Genomic DNA, 21,893 nt, shown 5'->3' with positions numbered 1-21,893 from the left:
GGATTTTTACGGCTTGGCTCAGGGCGGCAGACACCAGCCTGAGACACAGCTGTGACATAGCCACTAACTTCAACTCAACGATATTCCGACTGGAGGGAAGTCAAAACTACTGTAATCATAATTTATTGAAGGCTTCACTTTGTGCCAGATCCTGCGCCGACTGCTTTGCACCAACTGTCTCATTTGATCCTCACATCCAAAAGGCAGGTTACCGTTATTCTCCCCATTGTAAAGGTGAGGAGAGGAGGCGGAAGCAGAAAGATGGCAACCTGCCTGGAATTCACAGAAGGATTCTCTAGGTAATGACATGACTTTTGGACAAGACTTAAAGGTTTAACACATGACAGTGAAGACGCAGATCCCAGTATCACAGAACGTGAAAAACACTGAGTCCTGCCAAATGGATTAAAACGCTAATTATGGATCGTCACAATCTCTTGGCCTGTTTTTTCAGGTGAGGGAAAACGCAGTGTGAAAAACCGTTTGGGAACCTTGTATAGGCTCTCAGTGAACTGTAATTTTAATTTTCAACCTGGCAATAAAGCAGTAGACATCAAATTTCTCTTTCTTTCTGCTTTCTGAGGAATTAACTGCTTTTGTAATTCAGCCACTGTGCATACCTTCCTTGATTTCCCCTCCTTTCCATATGCTCCTCCATGTATTTAACAAATGTACATGAATTCTGTGTTGTTTTTTATTAGTGTGATGGCAACAATCAGAAGATTTTTGAATATCATCTTACTTTGAAGTTTAGCCTGGAAGCCACCACTTCTCCCATTGGTGTATGTATGGGAACATTTTCGCAAATAATTCCATGATCCACATCAATAACTTCTCCTATAAGTTAAGGAACGACTTAAGTTACAAAAGCTATCACACGTTATTCTTAACTACGTAAATAACTTAAAGTATAATGCAACATAGATAAATTCGTTATAAAGATAATTCACAGTAACAAATCAGAAAACCAAGTGAAATATAGATATCTATATCTAAAGAAAAGTTTAACGTAAATTTGGACGTTTTGACACATCTACTTGGAAAATCTTTCTCAGAAACATTACTTACCAATAACCTAATGTCAACATCATAATGAGAGCAAAGCTAAACTCTATCTGATATAACCCAGCCATACTCTTTACAACTACTTGTTTCTCTAAATTAACTTTTCTTACAGAAAAAACACGGTGCCCCAGAAAGGGAATTAAGACATTTATATATAATTTTTAAAAATATGATAACCAAATAAGTTTAAAAACATAGGATGATGAAGAACAATATGACATTAGTTCTAATTCTGTTATTTGATTTTTAAAAGCAAACAATTCATTCTGCCATATGTGCAGTTTCCAAAAATAATTCTAGAAATTTTGTTCTAAATAAAGGTAACAATTTTTTTTTAATGGTAATGTTAGTCACCACTCCTCACACTGCAATACTAAGTTTAGGAATAACTATTTAAATAAATAAATGTTGGTTTCTTTTATCTGTTAAAGACTAGCTTCTAAAAAACTTTAGTTCTGTTGATAAACACTTAAATACAGGAAAAATACAAAAAAATTTGAGTCTAATACCTTTGATTTCCAACGTATCACTGAGGGATAATTCTATGTTAGCTCCATTCTTGCTATGGTTTTCAGACTCTTGCATGACAGCAGTTCTCTTATAAATGCCTCTTTTCACTTCATCAAAGACCCAAAACATATTGTACACTCGAGCAGTATAGCCTGCTAATTCAGTGATCTAAAACCAACACAGAGAAATAAAATAGAGTTAATATACTCAAGACAGACTTAAAAAAATATGCAATCATATAAGCTTTTTGATTTAATATTAAAGATCCTATTTTATTATACATGAAAAATAAATAACATATCTGATAACTAAAACAAGTAACGGTAAAAAGTTTCTCAAGAGAGCAACATAGCAACGTGTCAATGTAAGTTTGATTGGGATTATAAAACACATAAAAAATTATTCATTCAAGTCACGGTTAAAAACAAAATGTAAAGATTTCAGAATATTAGTGAGACTTAAAAATCTTTGGTCAAGGGGCTGGCCCCATGGCCAAGTGGTTAAGTTTTCACGCTCCACTTCAGCGGCCCAGGGTTTTGCCGGTTTGGATCCTGGGTGCAGACCTAGCACCGCTCATCAAGTCGTGCTGAGGTAGCATCGCACATAGCAGAACCAGAAGGACCTACAACTAGAATATACACTGTGTACTGGGGGGCTTTGGAGAGAAGGGAAAAAAAAGATTGGCAGCAGATGTTGGCTCAGGTACCGATCTTAAAAAAAACAAATCTTTTGGGGCCAGCCCCGGGGCCGAGTGGTTAAGTTTGTACGCTCTGCTTCAGCGGCCTAGGGTTCACCAGTTGGAATCCTGGGCACAGACACGGCACTGCTCATGAAGCCATGCTGAGGCAGCGTTCCACATAGCACAACTAGAAGGACCCACAACTGAAAATACACAACTATGTACGGGGGGCTTTGGGCAGAAAAAGGAAAAAATAAAATCTTCATAAATAAATAAATCTTTAGTCAAATTTCTGATTTGACTCGTTCAAATGACAGATTTCATTTCCAGAAAATTAGAAATTTTGTGAAAAGCTTAAGTTCATTCAATGAAATTATGATCCTTTATTTTGATATCTTTTTTCAATTTAAAATAGGGTTTAAATAGAAGAAAAATACATATTTTTCTTATTAGAAATGAATGCTTCTGAGTCAAATTGATTGTCAAAATTCCTAAGCTTGGCAGAGAAAATATCCCTGCTAGAGGATACCAAAATTGGGAGTGAGCTCAATGTAAATCTTCAACTCCTTTTCAGTCCAAATTCCACAATTCAGCTTCTTTTCAAGCCAAACATGATTTATATGCCCAAAGAAAAACATTAAATATGACTGTTTTCTAGGTGAGATTAAAGATAAGATGAGATAAATCTCTGCTTTAGTCCATAAGGCTCAATAGAGTGGTACCTTGCTCCTATCCTGCCAGTGATCCAATTTAGGCTGAATCTCCTGCTGTTTTTCTATTAAAAGAACACCTTGTTGTCAGGGTACTGTGAAAGGTGACTCATCTCCTGTCAAGACCATCTTTCTCAGTGAAAAGGAAAGCACAAAAACCATTCCCTTACAGAAATGTTTACTAGGAAACTGGAACCAGTAAGCGAGGCAGGTCACTAGTAAATGTCTCTTAAACAATAAATTGTGGAATAATACAACAATGCTGACATTTGTGTAAGATTTTTGTGTGTGCAAAACAAGCAGTAAAAGAGTGCATATTACTGTCAAAAGCTTTCTACCGTGTTTCTACTGTGTGAGAGGTCTGTAGCTGGATTAGTATCGCATTTCTATATGTTAATGTTATAGCTATTTAAAGGGTAATTTCTCAAATGTTATCCACAAAAATCTCCTGAGTTCTCAAGCAGAGGAAAACAGAGCTAAGGATTAACAAAATATGGATTCAAAAGAAACCTGGCTAAATATATTTGCATAAAAAAATAAAAAGTCCAAAACCAAATGTAGAGGTCAATTAAAGAAAAGCAGGAGGCAAGGAGTTAGTAGACCAGGAGTCAGGGTGGAGCGGGCCAAGAGTGTCTGAAAAAACCTGAGAATGTGACTGTGGACAAATTACTTTGGGATATAAGACAGGGGGTTTGCCCTTGAACTCTAACTCTAAAAAGGACCCTTGCTCCCTCTGGAGCTAGCAGAGAATGCATGATGCTTTCATGTGCTGTCATAGCAGCAATAAGATTCTTTAGAAGTGAACATTCTGTGATTCAAAGCACAGTCAGCCAAAATAAAGCAAAATGCAATCAGTTTTTGTGTCGGAGACAATGTAGAAAAACTAATTGATATTCTTTCTGTGACTTAGATACCAAAGTATTTTAATGTGAGATGGCCAAAATTTTGATTTGTCATTTAATTTTAATAAGTAATTTATTAATCAAAAAACCTATCCTCAAAACTGTGTCTTCAGATTATCAAAATTACTATTTGAAAAATTTTTTAAAATTGAGTTGGTTTGGTACGTGGCCCTAAACAACTGGTTTTACTTTTATTTTTTTAACCCAATTCAAGAAATCAGTTGTTGAATGAGACTGAAAAGTTTTGTGGGTAAATCACAAACTTTGTAACTCTTTTATATGGCTTATTCGAGGCTTATTTAATAGGCAGCTAAATTTATAAAGATGCTCTGGCAATTTATATTGATACAAAAGCCACAAGAGTAATTAATAGTGAGAATGTCTGTCCATGGGAATATTATGTAACATCTGAACTGAATAAAATGATTTCCAGTCTTAACACTGTGATATTTGCAGGTCATTACCATTCTTTCAGCAAGTATTTATTGACCACGTACAACATTCCAAGCATTAAAATGGATATTAAGAATGTAAAGCTGAGTAAGACAGTTCCTGCTTTCCACTCAGGGCCTGGTGCAGGGGATAGTCAATTACAATGTGGTAAAGCACCAGGTGTACTGTGAACACAGAGAAGGTAGAGCCAGACTCTGCAACGAAGGCGGAAAGAAGGTGGAATCACAAGAGGGTTTTAGAGGTGGTTGGTGAGGCTTGACTTGTCAGGAAGGATGAGTAAAAGTTTGCAAGGTATATAAGTAATATTATTGGCTAACATTTAGTGACTGCTTAATATGTATTGTTTTAAACATTCTACATGTATTAACTCACAACAACCCTACAAAGTCAATGCTATCATTATCCTTATTTCACAGATGATGAAACAGACACAGACAGGTTAAGGAATTTGAGTAAGTTCATATAATTTGTAAATACTGGAGCAAGAATTTAAATTTAGGCACTCTGGCTCCAGAATCCACACCTAGGGGTGTGGGTTTTTTTTTTAATTAAAAACAAATACATCATACTATAGACAGAAAAAGAGGAGTTATAATTGAAAGTGTAAAAATTAAAGGTTATTAGCAGCAATATACTTGGGAGGGCTGCCTTACTCTTAGCAATGTTTGGTAGAGAAAAATGTTTCCAAAATACTAAGTATATCTTGTAATTTACATTTTGCTTGATTTTCATATATCTTATTTTAATCAAATTGATGATGAGAAATGCAAGTACCTCTTTGTATGAAGACATAATCCTTTCAATAGCATCAGCTCCAGAGGCCAATAAAGTTCGAGCAGTAGTAAAGGCTTCTGTCCGTTCACTAACCATAGCTTGTTTGGGGCCATCCTCTAGATCTAAAAGCAAACTACAAAACTATTGAGTTTTTTCAAGTAACTAAATGTTTTATTTTATACAGATGAAATTATGGCCAAAACAACCACATGTAAATTTTTCATTAGTACCAGCAATTTCTTAGAAATTTAATGAATTATTGAAAATACAATATTTGTACGAGATTTTATTTAAAGCTTTCTTTTGTTTCATTATTTTTTTAGAAGGAGACTTGGAACAAAAGTAAGTCTATAGGAATTATGACTATTTTCACTTAGCATTCTTTTAACTTTTTCCAAATTCAACTCCCTGCCCTTATTAGAGCTAGGCAATCAAATACTATGGATTTGGTCAATAAAATACTACTAATAGGAATACAAGCAAATATTTCTAGTGTAGTTCCTTTAATAGAAATGCAAGTTAGCTGACCCTCATAATCCAGCCTCTGTCTACCTGTTTCAACCAACCCTCACTCTACAGTCTAGCGGCAGCCCAAACATGCAACACTCTATTTATCCTCTGCTATTTGCATACATGATTTCTTCTGACTTCAATATACTTCTCTTCCTTCTTTGTCTAGCTCTTTCTTCAAGAGTTAACTCTTTAGTAAAGGTTTCCCTGGAAACTTTTGCTGGCCTTTCCAATGGACTTTAAGTTTCTTAAGGGTCAAGAATGTGTGTTTTATTCTTTATTCCTAGTACTCAGCAGAGTCTCCAGCACATAGTACTCCTTAATGTGTATTGAATGGATGCATGGATGCACGGATGGGATGGATAGATGAATGAACATCCTAAATTACTGTCAATGCAGAATTACAGTTAAGAGGAGTCAGACTAGGTTTGAATCCAGGCTTTACTACTTATTGGCAGGTAGTAAGGTAAGTAGAACTTGCCACTTATCCTCTCCATGCCTATTTTCTCATTTGTAAATGAGGGAGACAATAATACTATCTCAAACAATTCTATCTCAAAGAGTTGTTTTAAGGTGAAATACAAATGAAGTGTTAGTCTAATCTATGGCCTATAATAAGTTCTCTAAATGTTAGCTGTTATTATTTTCTCTAGTTATTATCGCATATCTATTTAATTTAGTCTCATTCTTCAAAATTGTTCTCTCCAAGTCATTATTTTAATCTTTCCAACAATTTGAGTCTCTATCTGGCCCGTCTATAGATTATTTCCAAAGTTCTAAATTAAATGCTGAAAATTAATGAAGAAATTAGAGTGATATAGATAGTCATAGTCTAACTTTGATATTTATTGTTCTCTGACTTATCTCAGTGCAAAGGTTTTTTTTCTCCATATCAGTGCAAATATTTAACTTATGCCCTATTATGACTACCAGATAATTTCATATTTACTTGCTCACAGACAGCTCAGCTGGGTTTGAAAGAGATCCACGCATAATATAAGGTAAAATGCACTCAGCAGATATTTACTGAACACCTAGATATGCAAGAAATTAGGCAAGGTGCTATAGGACATGCAAGGATAAATGTGATTTTCAGACTCTTTCCTTAGGGAGCCTACAGTTTGGTAGGAGAGAGAAGATAAGTTCCCAAATAACTATGCAGGGCAGCCTATGAAGAGAGTTAATGGGAGGTGTTTAGAGGAGGCAAAGATCATTTCTTGCTGCAAGAGACAGGAAATGCTTCATGGAGGAGTAGACTGTGAGTGAGGCCTTGAAGACCACATATAATTTCAATAGATCATAAGTATAGTATAAGCAACAGGACAGAGAAGGGAAACTTCAAGCAATGCCAACTGAATGATAAACAGCTTGATCAAGTTACAGCATGGGTTGGTGTCAGGCACTGATTTCACCCGAGTATGAGAATCACCATGAGTTCATGGGGCCCTTTTACAATAGTCTAGGGGCCACCCGGTGGCCGAGTGGTTAAGTTCCTGAGCTCCACTTTGGCAGCCCAGGGTTTCGCTGGTTGGGATCCTGGGCGCGGACACGGCACCGCTCAGCAGGCCACGCTGAGGTGGTGTCCCACATAGCACAGCCAGAGTCACTCACAACTAGAATATACAACTATGTACTGGGGGGTTTTGTGGAGGAGAAGAAGAAGAAGGAAAAAAAGAAGATTGGCAACAGTTGTTAGCTCAGGTGCCAATCTTTAAAAAAAAAAAAGAGGACAAATAGTCCAATGTGGTTCCTCCTAGCCCTACTATTGTCACTGCTCTAGAGGACTCCTGTTAGCCCCCTTGAAGTGAGTGAGTTTCCCTGAGGAATGAAAAAAGAAAGGCTTTGAGTGCTGGTATAAGTGAGGAGTGAAAAATGTGATTGAATAAATAGACTGGAAACAGAATGTAGATATTCTTACATTTAAATGTGTGACAAAATTTAGATAGACACAAAAAAATTACCGAAAGATTCTCAGCAAGCTACCAAAATAGTGAATTGCTGAATCAGTTAAAGCACTAAGAATAGTTTTGGCTCATAGAGAATCTGGCTGGTGATCTAAAATAATCATGGGATTTTATGAATTTGGGTTAAAAGCGGTTTAAATAGTAGCTTTTACTGACAGTCTCTGTTAAGAAGTAAAAACACTAGCACAGATGAACTGGTGTTTGACATGGCATGGTACTTTCCACGTCGCTTTAGCAGATTAATGCCTATTGGGTTTTCTTCGTGCTTTTAGCAACAAAATTACAAATAGCTCTGGACAGATTTCATTTGACTTTTATTCTACGGATTGTTCTTTGGAAAGTACTGTGAGAGCAGTGCCAGTAGTATTTTGCCATGCTCATAACAGCCAACTGCATAGCCTCTGTGAGAAGGGTACATTCCTCAGTGTCAGAGATATAAATTCATGACCTAAAGCACTCACCTATTTTGTATCCCAGATCAACACATTTTATCTTCCTCACCAAATATTTTGAATACGTTGTCAAAAGTGCCTCACTTAAGGATTTAATATTTAACATTATATCTTCTCATTTTACTGCTATTTTCAGCTCTGCTAATAAAAGGATATATTGAAACACGGTCACATCTGTTGCTATTTCACTGAAAAGGTGAGAAAGGATTTAAAACTAAGGTTATGTAATACATTTGTGAAAACCCATAGAACTGTATAATACAAAGAGTGAATCCTAATGTAAACTATGGACTTCAGTTACTAATGTATAAATATTGGTTCATCAGTTATAACAAAGGTATCACATTAATACAAGATGTAAATAACAAGGGAAATTATGGGAGGAGGGGAAATTTGGGAACTGAACACTTTCTGCTCAATTTTTCTGTAAACCTAAAACTATTCTAAAGAAAATTGTCTATTAATTTTTTAAAAATTAAAAAAGCAGGCTACCCTTCTGTACTTTTTTCTTTGGACTTACAATCTGAGTTTATTTCTTGTCATTTATGTTTTATCTTTGCCACCTTGACAAATCTGAATCTTACCCTACCTCATACCATATATAAACATCAATTCTAACTGATGATCTTAATGTGAAATGAAAAACCAATAAATTTCTAGAAGATAAAATAGGAGAGGGCCGGCCCAGTGGTGCAGCGGTTAAGTTGGCACGTTCTGCTTCTCGATGGCCTGGGGTTCGCTGGCTCAGATCCCGGGTACAGACATGGCACCGCATGGCAAACGCCATGCTGTGGTAGGCGTCCCATGTATAAAGTAGAGGAAGGTGGGCATGGATGTTAGCTCAGGGCTAGTCTTCCTCAGAAAAAAAAAGAGGAGGATTGGCAGTAGTTAGCTCAGGGCTAATCTTCCTCAAAAAAAAAAAAAAAAAAAAAATAGGAGAATAACTCTATGACCTTGGGTGACACAAATATTTCTTAAACAGGACAAAAAAAGCACTAACAACAAAGAAAATGATTGATAAATTGAACTATATTAAAATTATGAACTTCTCTTAGACACTTAAGAGACTGAAAAGGCAAGAATAGAGTGGGAAAAGAGATTTGAGTGTGTGTGTGTGTGTGTGTGTATCTGACAAACTACTCATTACAGAATACACAAGAGCTTTACAAATGAACAAGCAAAAACCAGATAAGCCAGTTTAAAAATGAAGAAAAAACTTATCGGTACTTCATAAAAAAGGCTATCCAAGTAGCCAATAAACAAATGAAAAGTGCTTAACCTCCTCAGTCATCAGAGAAATGCAAATTAAGACTACAATGAAGCACGCTTATACACTCATAAGAATGCCTAAAAGGAAAAAGACTCACATCAAACATTGACAAAGATGTGGAGCAACTAAAACTCTCATACGTACTGCATGATACTATTTATATAAGGCTCAAAACCCAGCAAATACTAATGAATGATCGGTAAAATGCCTGCCTTTGCTGTGGCATGGGGGCAGGGGCAGGAGGAAGTGGGGATGGGGGTAGGAGGCTGAAGATGAGGATAAGACTGGGAAGGGGTTTCTGGGATGGGAGCTTCTAGGATGAAGGTAAGGTTCTGTTTCTTCTCAGTGGTGCTTACGTGTATGGGTTGACTTTGTGACAGTTCACCGAGTGGTACACTAATGATTGTGCCGTTGTGGGCATGTATGTTATACTTTAAAAATTATAGCTCCTGACACGAATAGCTAATTACAGCTACAAAGTATGTCTTTGATATGTACTGATAATTACTGTGACAATAATTGGTCAACAAGAGAGTAGTCATATGTAAACTGACCCAAATACAAAATTATATTTCAACAATTTGGCATTTGAATATGAGACATACTCCTGCAGCAGGAGCTATGGAGATCATCTTGTTGGAAGTACATTTTAGGAATAAAATATCACCCATGTTATGAGGGTTATGGTAGAGTTCAGTTCCATTCCTAAGAGTGCTTTCAGTTGCTACTTCTGAGGTGCCACCTCACGTTAGCAGATCACCAACATGTGGACGCTACTGGCAGTGCTAGTGGCTTAGGTGCACTGTTCACTGCCTGTCAGGTGTCTGTGATAAGGTCCGGCAGAAGGGACCTATAAGTAGCTTTCCCTGGCCTTGCCCAGAACTGCTTTTGATATGAAGAGAAGAAAAGTGGCCTATAATATTAAAAAATTGAGATACAGCTCCCAGGTAACTATTTTCTTGACATAATTTCAGTCTTTCTCTTAATACAAAGCAAAGAAAGGGGTAATGTCCTCTAAGAAAATATAACAGAAACTATATATAATTAACTATTTCAATGCCTCTATTTCAAGCATTAGCTCCCACGATTGCTTGGTCTCAAACTAAGTTAAGTCCCTTATAGACTAAGTTCCAATATAGCTAAACGGAGGTAGCGTGATGAAGGTAAGAAAAGTAACACACTAGGAATCACATAATGTCTTCTATCCTTAGTGCTTCCACTAACCATCTGTGTGCCCTGAGGCAAATCTGGGGCTCCAGACTGGATGACCTCTAAGCTCCTCGTCTGAGTGAAAATGGCATGATTCCACATGCAATTTTGTAATGTGAACTTGAATATAAACATAATCCTGTCCTAACCATAAGATTTCACTTGAAGTTGTAGGTGGGTGGTATAACAAATCTACTACAAAACTATTTTTCTTTTCTCCTCCAAAAAAACTATGCAGGCTCTTCCTCCTATCTGCACTTTTACCTCTGACTTCCTAATCACTTTTAAATATCTTGCTCTCTTAACAACAATAATCGTGCCAGCAAATGTCTATTGAGCATTTTCGATGAAGCAGGCATTGTTCTAAGTTTTACACATGTACTCTTCTTTAATCCTCCTAACAACCCTGCTATAATTTCTCCCATTTCAGAAATGAGGAAATTGAAGCACAAGAAGGTTAAATGACTTGCCCATAGTCATAGCCTAGTAAGCAAAAGAGTAAGCATTTGAACCCAGGCAATCTGATGCCAGAGCCCACATGGTAAGAATAGAATAAATATTAACAATGATCCACCTAAATTCTTACTACTTGCTGAGAACTGTTTCAAAGCACATTAAATACATTATATACAATTTCATAATTCTGTAAGATATATATTACTATACCTATGGTTAAGAGAGGAAAACTGAGGCATATAAAGTTTATGCAAATTTCTCAAGGATGGATAACTACTAAATAGCTGAGTCAAGATCTGAACAGTGGCCTGCTTCTTTATTGTATTGTCTTTTTTTCCTCTATCCTACTTTTTCTCCCTTTTCTCTTTGCCATTCTTCTCTCATTCACCCACTTTTTCCACCTATTTTTGCTTTAAAATATACAGTATCATGTATTTAATTCATCTCTAACATAAGGGACAACTCAGGGCATAAGTGTAAATTAAGACTGAAGATTAGATTAGAATATATGATATGTAATTCCAAGACCTAAAGCCTCAAAGATATATCATTATTTAGAAAAAATAATTTTGTATGAGTAAAATGCTAACAATATTTTCATGTGTTAAATCATTGTAGGTCAAATGTCTTTAGTAAATACGTACAAACGTTATAAGCGTATATATAGTAACATTAGAAATTACAGAAGATATTGAAGCACCTTCTCATAATAATGCTGTCATACGAATTTATTTTTTTCTTCTATGACATTCTTATACTGCTTCTCTTTGTATAAAATCCTCTTTTGAAAAGAAGCTTTAAGAATTACTTTATTTTACTTGCATCACTGTGATTATCATAATTTCAATGTGAAATTTTAATGTTGTTTCTTTAATTTAATATGATATTTTCAGGATTTATTTTTAAATATCTTATTACATCACCCATAGAAATAAGATTGTTAGATTCTTTGCATATACTGTTTACTTCTTACTGGTCTCTGTGGGGTTAATTTGTCACCATTAATAGCTGCATTTTCTCTGCTCTATGTTGAATACTCTGGGGTTTTGTAATAAGACCCGTGCTTCCAAGCACTAAGAGAACTACACCATGATCTTGTCATTGGTGTTGTCTCTATACGTTATATACGAACCTTTTAAAACATCCATATACTTAGACCCACTATGAATATCTGATAATTTTGTTGTGTCTTACTAAAACTAATCTCAAGACCATAAATTTTTGTGTCATTTTTTTCTCCAATACTTTTTTGAAAAAGCAATTTATTTTATCTTATAATGAAAGGATTATGTCTAAAAATACTATTACCAACAACACCTTATTCAATATAAACTTTTTAAATGATTTTTTGAAAAATAAAACTTTGAAAACATAAAAATAGATAAAATTCAGTTTCCCAGTGGTCTAAACACAGTATTAGACAGTTGAGTTGTGGAGTATATTTGGTATATCTACAGTCTTATCACATGGGATTGACAAATTCCAATTTACTAAAATGAACAATTTTAGGTTAAGAATGACTCAAATTTGACAAGTTTTTTTGTAATAATTGGTTAAAGCATTGAAGCACTGTTTCAAAATATTAAAGTATAGGGTAATTCTTTTACTTGTTTTTATTAGATGACTTCAAACAAATAACTTAATTCTTAATTCTACACCAAAAATAGCCGTAAAATAGTGTGAATTCTGTTACCTTATTCTCAGTGTTGCCTTTTGTTTCCTAGGTAATAATTGTCACTCTATATCAAGAACGTCAAGAGCATGCTCTGTACTTTATAAACATTATTCTGTTAAATCCTCCCAACAGTCCTCTGAAGTAGCCTTTCCAATTCTCCTTTTACAGATGAGGAAATGGAGGTTCAGAGTTTAATTAACATGACTGAGAGGATACAGGCAGGAAGAGGGAAAGCCAAGAGTTGAGCTAAGCTCTGTCTTACTACAAAGCCCATGCTTTTATTTAGTTACTTCAACACTAAGGCCAATTTTGACCAAGTGGTTTTTAAAGAGAAGGGGGAACGTTTTATTTTGGAGGAAGAGCAGAAAATGCTGCTAATTTAATTAACTCCCCTTTGTCTCTGCCCATTAAGACCCAAACTCCCATCTCAAGTATTACAGAACGTTTTAATATTGTTCTTGTTGTCCTTATCTTTCTTAGTTATCCCAAAGATGAAAAATGTTGGTAAAAACCACTGGGGTGGTGATAGCTAGAATTAGACAGGGGCAGCTTGACAACCCCTACCCCCACAATGCCACCAAATCATGCTACATAGGAGCTTTATCTATGTTACCTACAAGTAGAGGAGATCTCCTTCCATGGTGTGAAGCACTTCCTAAAACAATATTCCTAGTTGCCTAATGTAGTCAACCAACTCTTCAAATCACAAAACAGGGCAGATCCAGTTATAGAATATTTATAGACTAAATACATGGGATGTGCAGAACTGAAGTTTAAAACACATGGAGAGAACTTACACTGCTTTTCAAGATATTAATTTGAAATATCTCACAACTGGAAAGGACTTTTGAGCCACTTATCTCCTTTCACATTGCAGGTATTATTATTGGATGTTGCAAAGTCTGCCTTTGTTTCTGACCATTAATGACCACAGAAAAATGGCTACATATTCAGTTTCACTCACACAAAACCAGCAGTGACACCTTCAAGAGAAATAATCCTAAACATATATTGAAGATTAAGCATAAATGTCATTACCACCATCTGCAAAGCCAGTTGCAGTGATAATAGGTACAGCCACCATAATCAGTCCACTGCTGCTCCAAACATACTTCATCAAGAACTGCTCTATCATGATGCACCACAAACGTTTGGATAAAATGAGGTTCATCTGATCGGCTAAAGCTTTGTAACTTTTCTGGAGTTGCTTCATTTCCACCTATAGAGGGAAAAAGAGGCAAGAACCCAGCATGAGTTACAAAAGTAAATACTGTATGTCTGAAGGCTTTCTTTAAAGATAGGTACACATTATTTTGTTTTACTTAGTATAGTATGATCTATGATTCTAACAACTAAAAAATACAGATTAATATAAGAATGAGTCATTATTGTTTAATTTGGTCACACCTATATTATTGAAAAAAACCCATGATACTTAGTAAATATAAAGTACATGTCAGTGATTTATAATTTTTATTTCAAAATTACATGCATGAGGTTAAAATTAAACGATATTCTATAAGACATGAGTAAACAATGTTAGAACTTTATCCTTCTTGATCACACCAAAAATATTTGAAAATAAACACATGACACACATATGTGTAATTAGATTCCATTTTCGAACTAACTCAATTTGCTGGATTTTGTCTTAAATGCCGGAAGCCTACAGCATGGTATAATTTAAATCACTGAGTTCAATGATTCAAGAAGAATCACAAGTCAATATGACTAATACAACATATAAGGACAATTTTCAAGGGGGAGTAGAAGTCCTAAATTTGCTTTAAATTTTCTTCTTCAGATTCCTACTACTGTAAACGTTTGTCTTGATAACTAATGATGCTTCAAAAAGTAAATAATTCTGCTTGGGAATTAAAATACCATTTCAACTTAAGAATACCTGAATATTTCATTTGTACTAAGTCATTTGTATTAAGATTTCAGATGCATCACCTTAAAAAATTTGGTCGTATTTAATATTCTGAGGTTACTTCAATGCTCTGGAAGTTTATGTAATTAGGCTAACTATTTTAGGGATCTGCTTAATGTCGAAAATCTTTAGTATTCAGAAATAACGTTCTGAAATTCCTTTTCTCCTCCTCATTTCTTCTCTAATCTTAGCTTTTCTCTCAAAGCCAGACAAAATTTCATTTCACTGCCTCTTTTTATTTGTGTCAAACATGGTGCTGAACATTAACTAAGAGTTGGAAATGCCATTTGTGAGACACACTCTCCTGCACTTCTTAGGACTGAGGACCCTCCATTGCTGACCAGGCATGCAAAATTGTTAAACTTGTCTTTCATGTAAAAGGACAGGGTCTTTTTTCCTCTTAAAAACAAAGGGCCCTCAATAGTAACACCAAGAGAATACCATCCTAAATTTTCCATCTCAATGGACATGTGTTTACTCAGTTTCCAAACACATTTTCTTCTAATGTTCTACAACCAATTAGGATTTAAGTTTTAAGAAAATGCTTCAGAGATAATTCTGAGCATGTTTGGGTAACTGAGGCTAAGTAGACTGAGTGCTGAAAATTTTATTCTCATGAAACTTTAGAAAAGTTTGCACTCTATAATTCTTTAACAACTTGTGAGTAAAAAGGGTAAGGAAGCATACATTCTAGTACAGGTTTAGATGTCATCGGAGTCTAAAACGCTAAAGAAGTGGGTCCATCAACAGTACAACAGATGGTATCTAGCACTGCAGTGGCAGCTCGAACAGTCTCACATTTCACCCATCATCTTAATTTCTATCTTACCTTATGTCCTCTGTAAAAGGCAATTTCTTCAACCTTGGCTATAATTCTGGAGTGCACATACTGCAAACAGCCTTTTCTATGAGCTTCTTCAGCCACCAATTTACCAAATTTGGGAGAGCAGGCTTTCAACACTGTAGCAGTGGCATATACCACAAGCCCTGCTAATAGGGTGGGCCCAATTGGGCTAGCTCCTCTGGATGTAGCAGTCTGGATGAGCGTATAGGAGGTCAGGATTACATCTAAAATAGGTTTGGTCAGATTAGAATACAAGTGAGCCACAGATTGGGAGAACATCATAATATCCTCAGTAAGAGACTGGTCAGGGTTTGCCAGCCTCCCATCCATATTGATCACCTTATAATAAGTCTGATTTGTAAAATAGGTTTCACAGGCATGGTCTACTAGGCGAGTTCTGAAGGCCAAAGCCAGTTTGCACTCCAGGTACCTTATCGCACTGTTCACAGAGGCAGCAGGGATGGCAATCATAAGCCACTTGAGTAATTTGATGATGAAAGCCAGTTTGCACTCCAGGTACCTTATCGCACTGTTCACAGAGGCAGCAGGGATGGCAATCATAAGCCACTTGAGTAATTTGATGATGAAAGCCAGTTTGCACTCCAGGTACCTTATCACACTGTTCACAGAGGCAGCAGGGATGGCAATCATAAGCCACTTGAGTAATTTGATGATGAAAGCCAGTTTGCACTCCAGGTACCTTATCGCACTGTTCACAGAGGCAGCAGGGATGGCAATCATAAGCCACTTGAGTAATTTGATGATGAAAGCCAGTTTGCACTCCAGGTACCTTATCGCACTGTTCACAGAGGCAGCAGGGATGGCAATCATAAGCCACTTGATTAATATGATGATGAAAGCCCGAGGCTTCTTTTCCACAATGCTTTTCACGATTTGTCCATCCAGACCAGCCACATAGATAGACAGAAATGTTCTCGAGATCAGAGCCACCGAGTGGAGGCAGAGCCACCCTGTTTCAGTGGTCACAAGTTTTGGAAAGAGAATTTTCCGAAGTTCTAGTAGCTGTTTGAAAAAATCTGCATTCACTCCAGGCGAAGAATTTTTACAAGTGGTCTCGGTGCAATGCAGTATTTCTCTGTTCTCTGCAGTCGGGTAAGCTGCTTCTTTTCTCTTCCTGTGGCCAGATTGCTTTAAACGCCTGCTAATGATGGGATAGAGGGTTTTCAGAGCATATGCCGCAGCCACCAGGCAGGCAGCCCTTTTAGCAGCGCTAGATCTGGTCCATTTCATTAGATCAGCTGCTGCATTTAGCATATGTGTCATTTTCCCAATTACCCAAACCGGCTTCAAAAAGAATTGGTTTTAAAAGATCATGATCCACCAGAATCCCCAGCAAATGTTTCAGAAAGTCCTACAGGGTTCCATAGTCCGCAGCATTTCTTCTCTTCTTTTCTTAAATTTTGCTTTTGTTTTTTTCAATTTTGTTCTGCTGTGACAGGTGCAGCGGAGCTCAGACTCCACTGCACCTACTGAGGATGATTCCCTCAGAAGCTCAAGCTGCACTAAGCTGCCCCAAGCTCCTCCCTCACAGGCCCCTCATTGGCTGTGAGGATGGTGGGACCTTGGAATCCTCGCCACTTCCCTTTGAACCTTGAAAATGAGGAGAAAGCAAAGCGAATTACATCCTTAGGCAGGAGTCCAAAGAGTTAAATGTCTATTTTGGGAAAGGTCGAATCAGGGCAGCTGCGGGCGACAAAACCTGCCCCAGCTACTGAGCATGCTCAGCGTCACTTAGAAACGCACAGAAGTTTCAGAATATACATCACTCCTCTAAGGTTTTAGTAGATACCACAAGGGGAAGAGCAGAAAGAAAAGGAAATTTCCAAGCGCTATAAAACGAGATGAGGCAGAAGGAGCTAGGGAGATGAGGGAGGAGGGGCAAGAGGACCAACATGAAATGAATGTGAAAAGGATATGGAATGAATGTGAAAGGGTATGGACTGAATCTGAAAGGGAGAGAGAGGAAAGAGACAAGCGGGAGGGACACTGGAGAAAGCAAACTATCAAATACTTAGATCTGTTTTTCAGTCCCATTTTATTTTATTTTTTCTGCCTGTGTTTCTCATGAAGTCCCAGAATCTATCAGACAAGTCGTAATTGAGGGCATATTTTGTAAATAAATAGGAGAGAAGTCTTCTGCATTATAGAAAATAGTTCTTTGCTATATCTCCATCTCTATGTTTACTTGTCCTTACAATAAAAATCTTCCAGCCCCACAACTGCTATTTTTAGCAATGGAGATCTGATGCACTGGTATTTATTTACAAGGTGACTATTGAATAAAAAAGAGCAGTGTTTCACTTCTACCACCCTCTTGCGTCCTTTAGATAGTTGTTACTTGGAGGTGTGTGACTTTATAACCTAAAGTTAACCATTTGGGAATCCAACTGGAGTTAGATGGTGGAAATAGCTTCTCTGGGACCTTTTTTGAGAGTTCTTTGTCTTTTGCAAACTTTTGTTTTGCTTGTTTTGTTTAGGCTTAGAGATAATCTATTGGCTACTTCCCACTTTGGTTATTTGATTCAAACAAAGAGTGTTAAAAAAATTTTCCCTACATCCCTAATAGAGGACTTAAACTGCTAAACAGTCAAGCAAAATTCTGCATACTTTTAAATATGTAAAATGTTTAGGTAAGGATGAGTGTGTTTTCGAATATGCAAAAGCATTTTTGCTTCCCCACACCCACCACCCCCCACAACATACATACACATTTCTAGTCAACTGGAAGCCTGGGAAGATATGCATTAAATTAGAACAGAGGTTGGCAAATTATAACCCAACCAGTGGGCCAAATTTGGCCTGCCACCTATTTTTTTATGGCCCTTGAGATAAGAACAGTTTTTACATTTTAAAATGGTTGAAAACACATCACAAGAATAATAATATTTTGTGGTGCATGAAAATTACATGAAATTTTTATTTCAGTGTCCATAAATAAAGTTTTATTGGAACACAGCCACACCCATTTATTTATTTACTTATTTTCTATGGCTTGCAAGCCACAGAGCCAGAGCTGGATAGATGAAACAGAGCCTAAAATATTCACTATCTGGCCCTCTTCAGAAGAAGTTTGCCAACCCTTGTGCTAGAATATAAAACCTGTTTCAGTGTTGAATGATCTTCATTATTCAGTTTACTGTGAATAAAGAACTATTCTCCTTTTCATAAGTAACAATAGCCTTAAACTTTTAAAACTCCTTTCCCATGTACCTATATGAATTTCAAGAATCATCACAGGTCTCTTTTCATTTGTTTGCATTCAATTCAGCAGACTGACTAATACATGAGTGGCAAATTCATGCAAATTTCTTTTATAGCTGACCATATTAGCAGCACAATCTATCATTCATTCCATTGAGACTTTCTAAGTCTGTATGTAGAGATCATAGTGTTATAGTGGTTATTTTCAAAATCTTTTATTCCTAATCTCACGTTTCTCACGTGTCAAAGTAAGGATCTCTTACCCTTATAAACTTTAATTCTTTATGTCACATCTCCTGACTGTGATAAGACAGGTGGAGGGCCAGGGTAAACTTAGCTGGGGGTGATAGGAGGATGTTCAGCCAGGCAGAACACTTACACAGAGGGTTACGCCGGTCAGCAAGCAGCTGGCAGTCGAGGCAAGTGGCCTGCATCACTGGCATAGGACAGCCACATCAGGGGAGGAGCAGGGCAGTGGGAAATCTAGAAGCAAAGAAGGTTAGAGATCAAATCAGGCCTGCACTTAGTTGTAGGTAGGTCAGTTTATCAACTGATAATGAAGCTAGGGTATAGGAACAAGCTTTTATTGGCTTGAGTGAAAGACTTGTTAGAATGAGGAAAATAATCAAGATAGAAAGACAGAAATTTGGTTACCGGAATTGTGGTGCAGGGAAGGTTGGAGGCCAGTTACTAGAACTGGGGAAAAGGTTAATGTGAGATTTGACCTAATGATGAGCCACTTAAGTACAGATGTAACTATCACCATTTTAATTCCACTCCCACCCTTCACTCTACCCTACCCCCAAGAGTCAGGGTTGGTCCTAGCATCTGAGACCAAGCTCAAGACTTCAGGGAAGGCAGAGGAAGAATTCAAGATGATAGGAAAACAGATACATAATTCCAGTTGGAAATATATGGTATTTAAGTAAGAAACTAAGAATGTCAAGATACTTCTTTCATTTTTTATATTGCCATGCAATTAAAGCAGAAAGAATGCTAATTTAGTTTGAATTTCAAACTAGGTGAGAAAAAAAGAGTGAAAAAAAGTCACTTGTTACTATAGTAAACATAATTCAGCCTAATTTCCACTCAATCTTCTCAACTTTACATGTGTTTACATGGGAAAGCATTAAAATTTTTCTTAAGAGAGGAGAAATAATCTTAAAAAAAGATCTTGAAAATGAATGAAAGTTAAAAAATAAGCAATAATTATCAAATTACTCTGTTCTCAAGTGTGATACTCTCAATGTCAGTGTCACAGTGGACATTACCAACAACCATGGAAGAGCAGGATTAAATAGACTTTATATATATATTAGAGACTATATATATACACATATATTAGGAAAACTACATGCTTTCTAAACAGTAAAACATCAGAAATAAATTTTTATAATAAAGAGACCTACATATATAAGTATATGAATAAAAATGTATAATGTAGATAATATGTATTATGTGTTTAGATAGTAAATCACCAGAGAGTAAATAATTTTTAGCAGTAAAGACAAATTAAGGTTTAAGATTTGGGATGCATTTCCTTCTCAGCAAATGCTAAGTAGTATTTTATCTGTGCTGTATTCCTTTCTTGAACTGTTTCCTGACCCGAGATTACCTAATTGCCCTACTGGCCCTAAAATAGCACAGCATTTGACTCATTATCTACCAGTCATGCTAGCCTTATTCATGTGAGCCACAAACACAATGAAGATGAGATCTTAGGTCAATATTTCATCTGTTACAAATAACCACCTAATAACTGGTTCATAATGAAATGTCTTTTGCTGTGAAGGAAAACCCAGCAAATATCTTGTCTGAGGATGTATCTCATAGATTAATCTTTCCTTAGCCTAATTGACCACTTCCACTGCCTCTCTGTGACTGGAAGGAAAGCAGTGACTCTAGTCAGAGAGAAGACACGGTTCTATCCAGCTCCCACTTCTTGACTCTTCTCAACAGATTGGTCAACCTGTCCTTTATGTCTCTACCTATAGAATATATTTTAAAAGGTCAGTCAATCCTCTATAAAATTATTTTCCCCTTCTAGTTAATTTAGTTAATTTGTACCTGTTTCAAAATGTTGAAAGTAGGAAAGGCTAACGCACTGGGCCATTGCTTCTGACTCGACTGTATGGTTTAGTTACTGAAAAACGATGAGCTACTCCATGACGAAGACTAATTTGTTCTGAAATGCTATACTCACTTGGTTTAATTCAAACCAATGATAGATATACTTTGGTGAATTTTTGTGACAAAAATCAGTATTTCTATGATTAAACGATGTCTACCAGGGCACATAATCCTATTTTAGGCAACTATATTTTAGGCACTATTTCCCAATGAGTTAACAGAAAATGTATCATATTTGAAAATGAGAGGTTGCCCAGATTAAAAATCTGGAAAACAATCATGACAATTGGGGAAAAAAAACCATTTTGTGCATTTGTTTGGTACAGGAGATTTCTAGTTTCTAACCAAAATATCATAGAACAGTGTGTAAGATAAACATTTTGTGAGGATATACAAACATAACACAGAAACGATCACTAAAATCCAACTTTCGTTTTGAGATTTTTTTCGGTAAGGTGTTTAAAGTCTTTGGGTCTTTACAGCTAAACCCAGTTTTGATCAAGCTCTCTAAGAAACCCACAAAATGGTAAGTTACTACAGCGCAATATTTCTAATAAACAACTGTGTACTGAATATTGAAACTGCACGTGAAAGATATTTAAAGGATTTGGATGTGGAGTGATGTGGGAATGGAAACATCATCTTGAGGATTACGGATCCATATCTTTGTTCTTGCCTTCTTTTTCTCCCCTCAGTCTGTTCTTTGACCTAAAAAGAAAAAGGCTGAGACCTACACCAAAGTAAATAAAACTATGGTGGGGGTGGTTTGAAACACTAACCCTGCGGCCACAGCCCGACACTTGATTTCTTGAGGGTTCCTTCGCCCGACCGGTTGAAACTGCTGTGTTCTTCCTCCTTCGGACGCGCTGCTTTCCCACGGCGTCCCCTGCGGCCCTATCAGGACAGCGTCGCCGCAGAAACCGCAGAGGCTGCCGGGAGACGCGGAAGGAGCCTAACCAGGCCGCAAAGGCTGTAGGGAGGCTGGGCTATAGGTCCGTGGGCCGGAGAGGAGCGGGCTGAAACCGAGGAAGCTGTGGCTTAGCCCTGAACGGAGCCGTCTGAAGTGCAGCTGTCAGAACCCCAGTGTCTTCTCAGAAGTTTTGGGGAGATGAACTGGGTCGGGGGCTCCAGGTGA

The 21,893-nt window shown here is 36.8% G+C and overlaps 1 protein-coding gene across 1 annotated transcript; it reads right to left on the bottom strand.

The window, feature by feature from the left end:
• Positions 1-718: 718 nt before the first annotated feature.
• Positions 719-21,689, bottom strand: LOC138923052 (ATP-binding cassette sub-family D member 2-like). Its single transcript, XM_070259598.1, has 7 exons — positions 21,538-21,689; positions 19,008-19,111; positions 15,392-17,017; positions 13,668-13,848; positions 5,094-5,215; positions 1,575-1,743; positions 719-837 (listed from the first exon to the last, which is right to left on the bottom strand). The coding sequence occupies exons 3-7, from the start codon at positions 16,688-16,690 to the stop codon at positions 734-736; spliced, it is 1,875 nt and encodes a 624-aa protein (XP_070115699.1). The 5' UTR covers positions 16,691-17,017; positions 19,008-19,111; positions 21,538-21,689; the 3' UTR covers positions 719-733.
• Positions 21,690-21,893: the final 204 nt, after the last annotated feature.

The sequence above is a fragment of the Equus caballus genome, unplaced genomic scaffold (assembly GCF_041296265.1).
Source record: "Equus caballus isolate H_3958 breed thoroughbred unplaced genomic scaffold, TB-T2T haplotype2-0000440, whole genome shotgun sequence".
Lineage (NCBI taxonomy): Eukaryota > Metazoa > Chordata > Mammalia > Perissodactyla > Equidae > Equus > Equus caballus.
Note: the sequence above shows the minus strand (reverse complement) of the source record. Positions and strands in the feature narration are given on the sequence as shown.

What these genes read in the sequence shown, in the direction of transcription:
- LOC138923052 (XM_070259598.1), bottom strand. Translation starts at nt 16,690, where the DNA reads ATGACACATATGCTAAATGCAGCAGCTGATCTAATGAAATGGACCAGA. An exon ending in AACTGGCTTTGCAGATGGTG is followed by an intron (nt 5,216 to 13,667) that starts GTAATGACATTT and finishes GTTTGCTTTTAG; the next exon opens with ATCTAGAGGATGGCCCCAAA. An exon ending in TTATGTCTTCATACAAAGAG is followed by an intron (nt 1,744 to 5,093) that starts GTACTTGCATTT and finishes TGTTGGTTTTAG; the next exon opens with ATCACTGAATTAGCAGGCTA.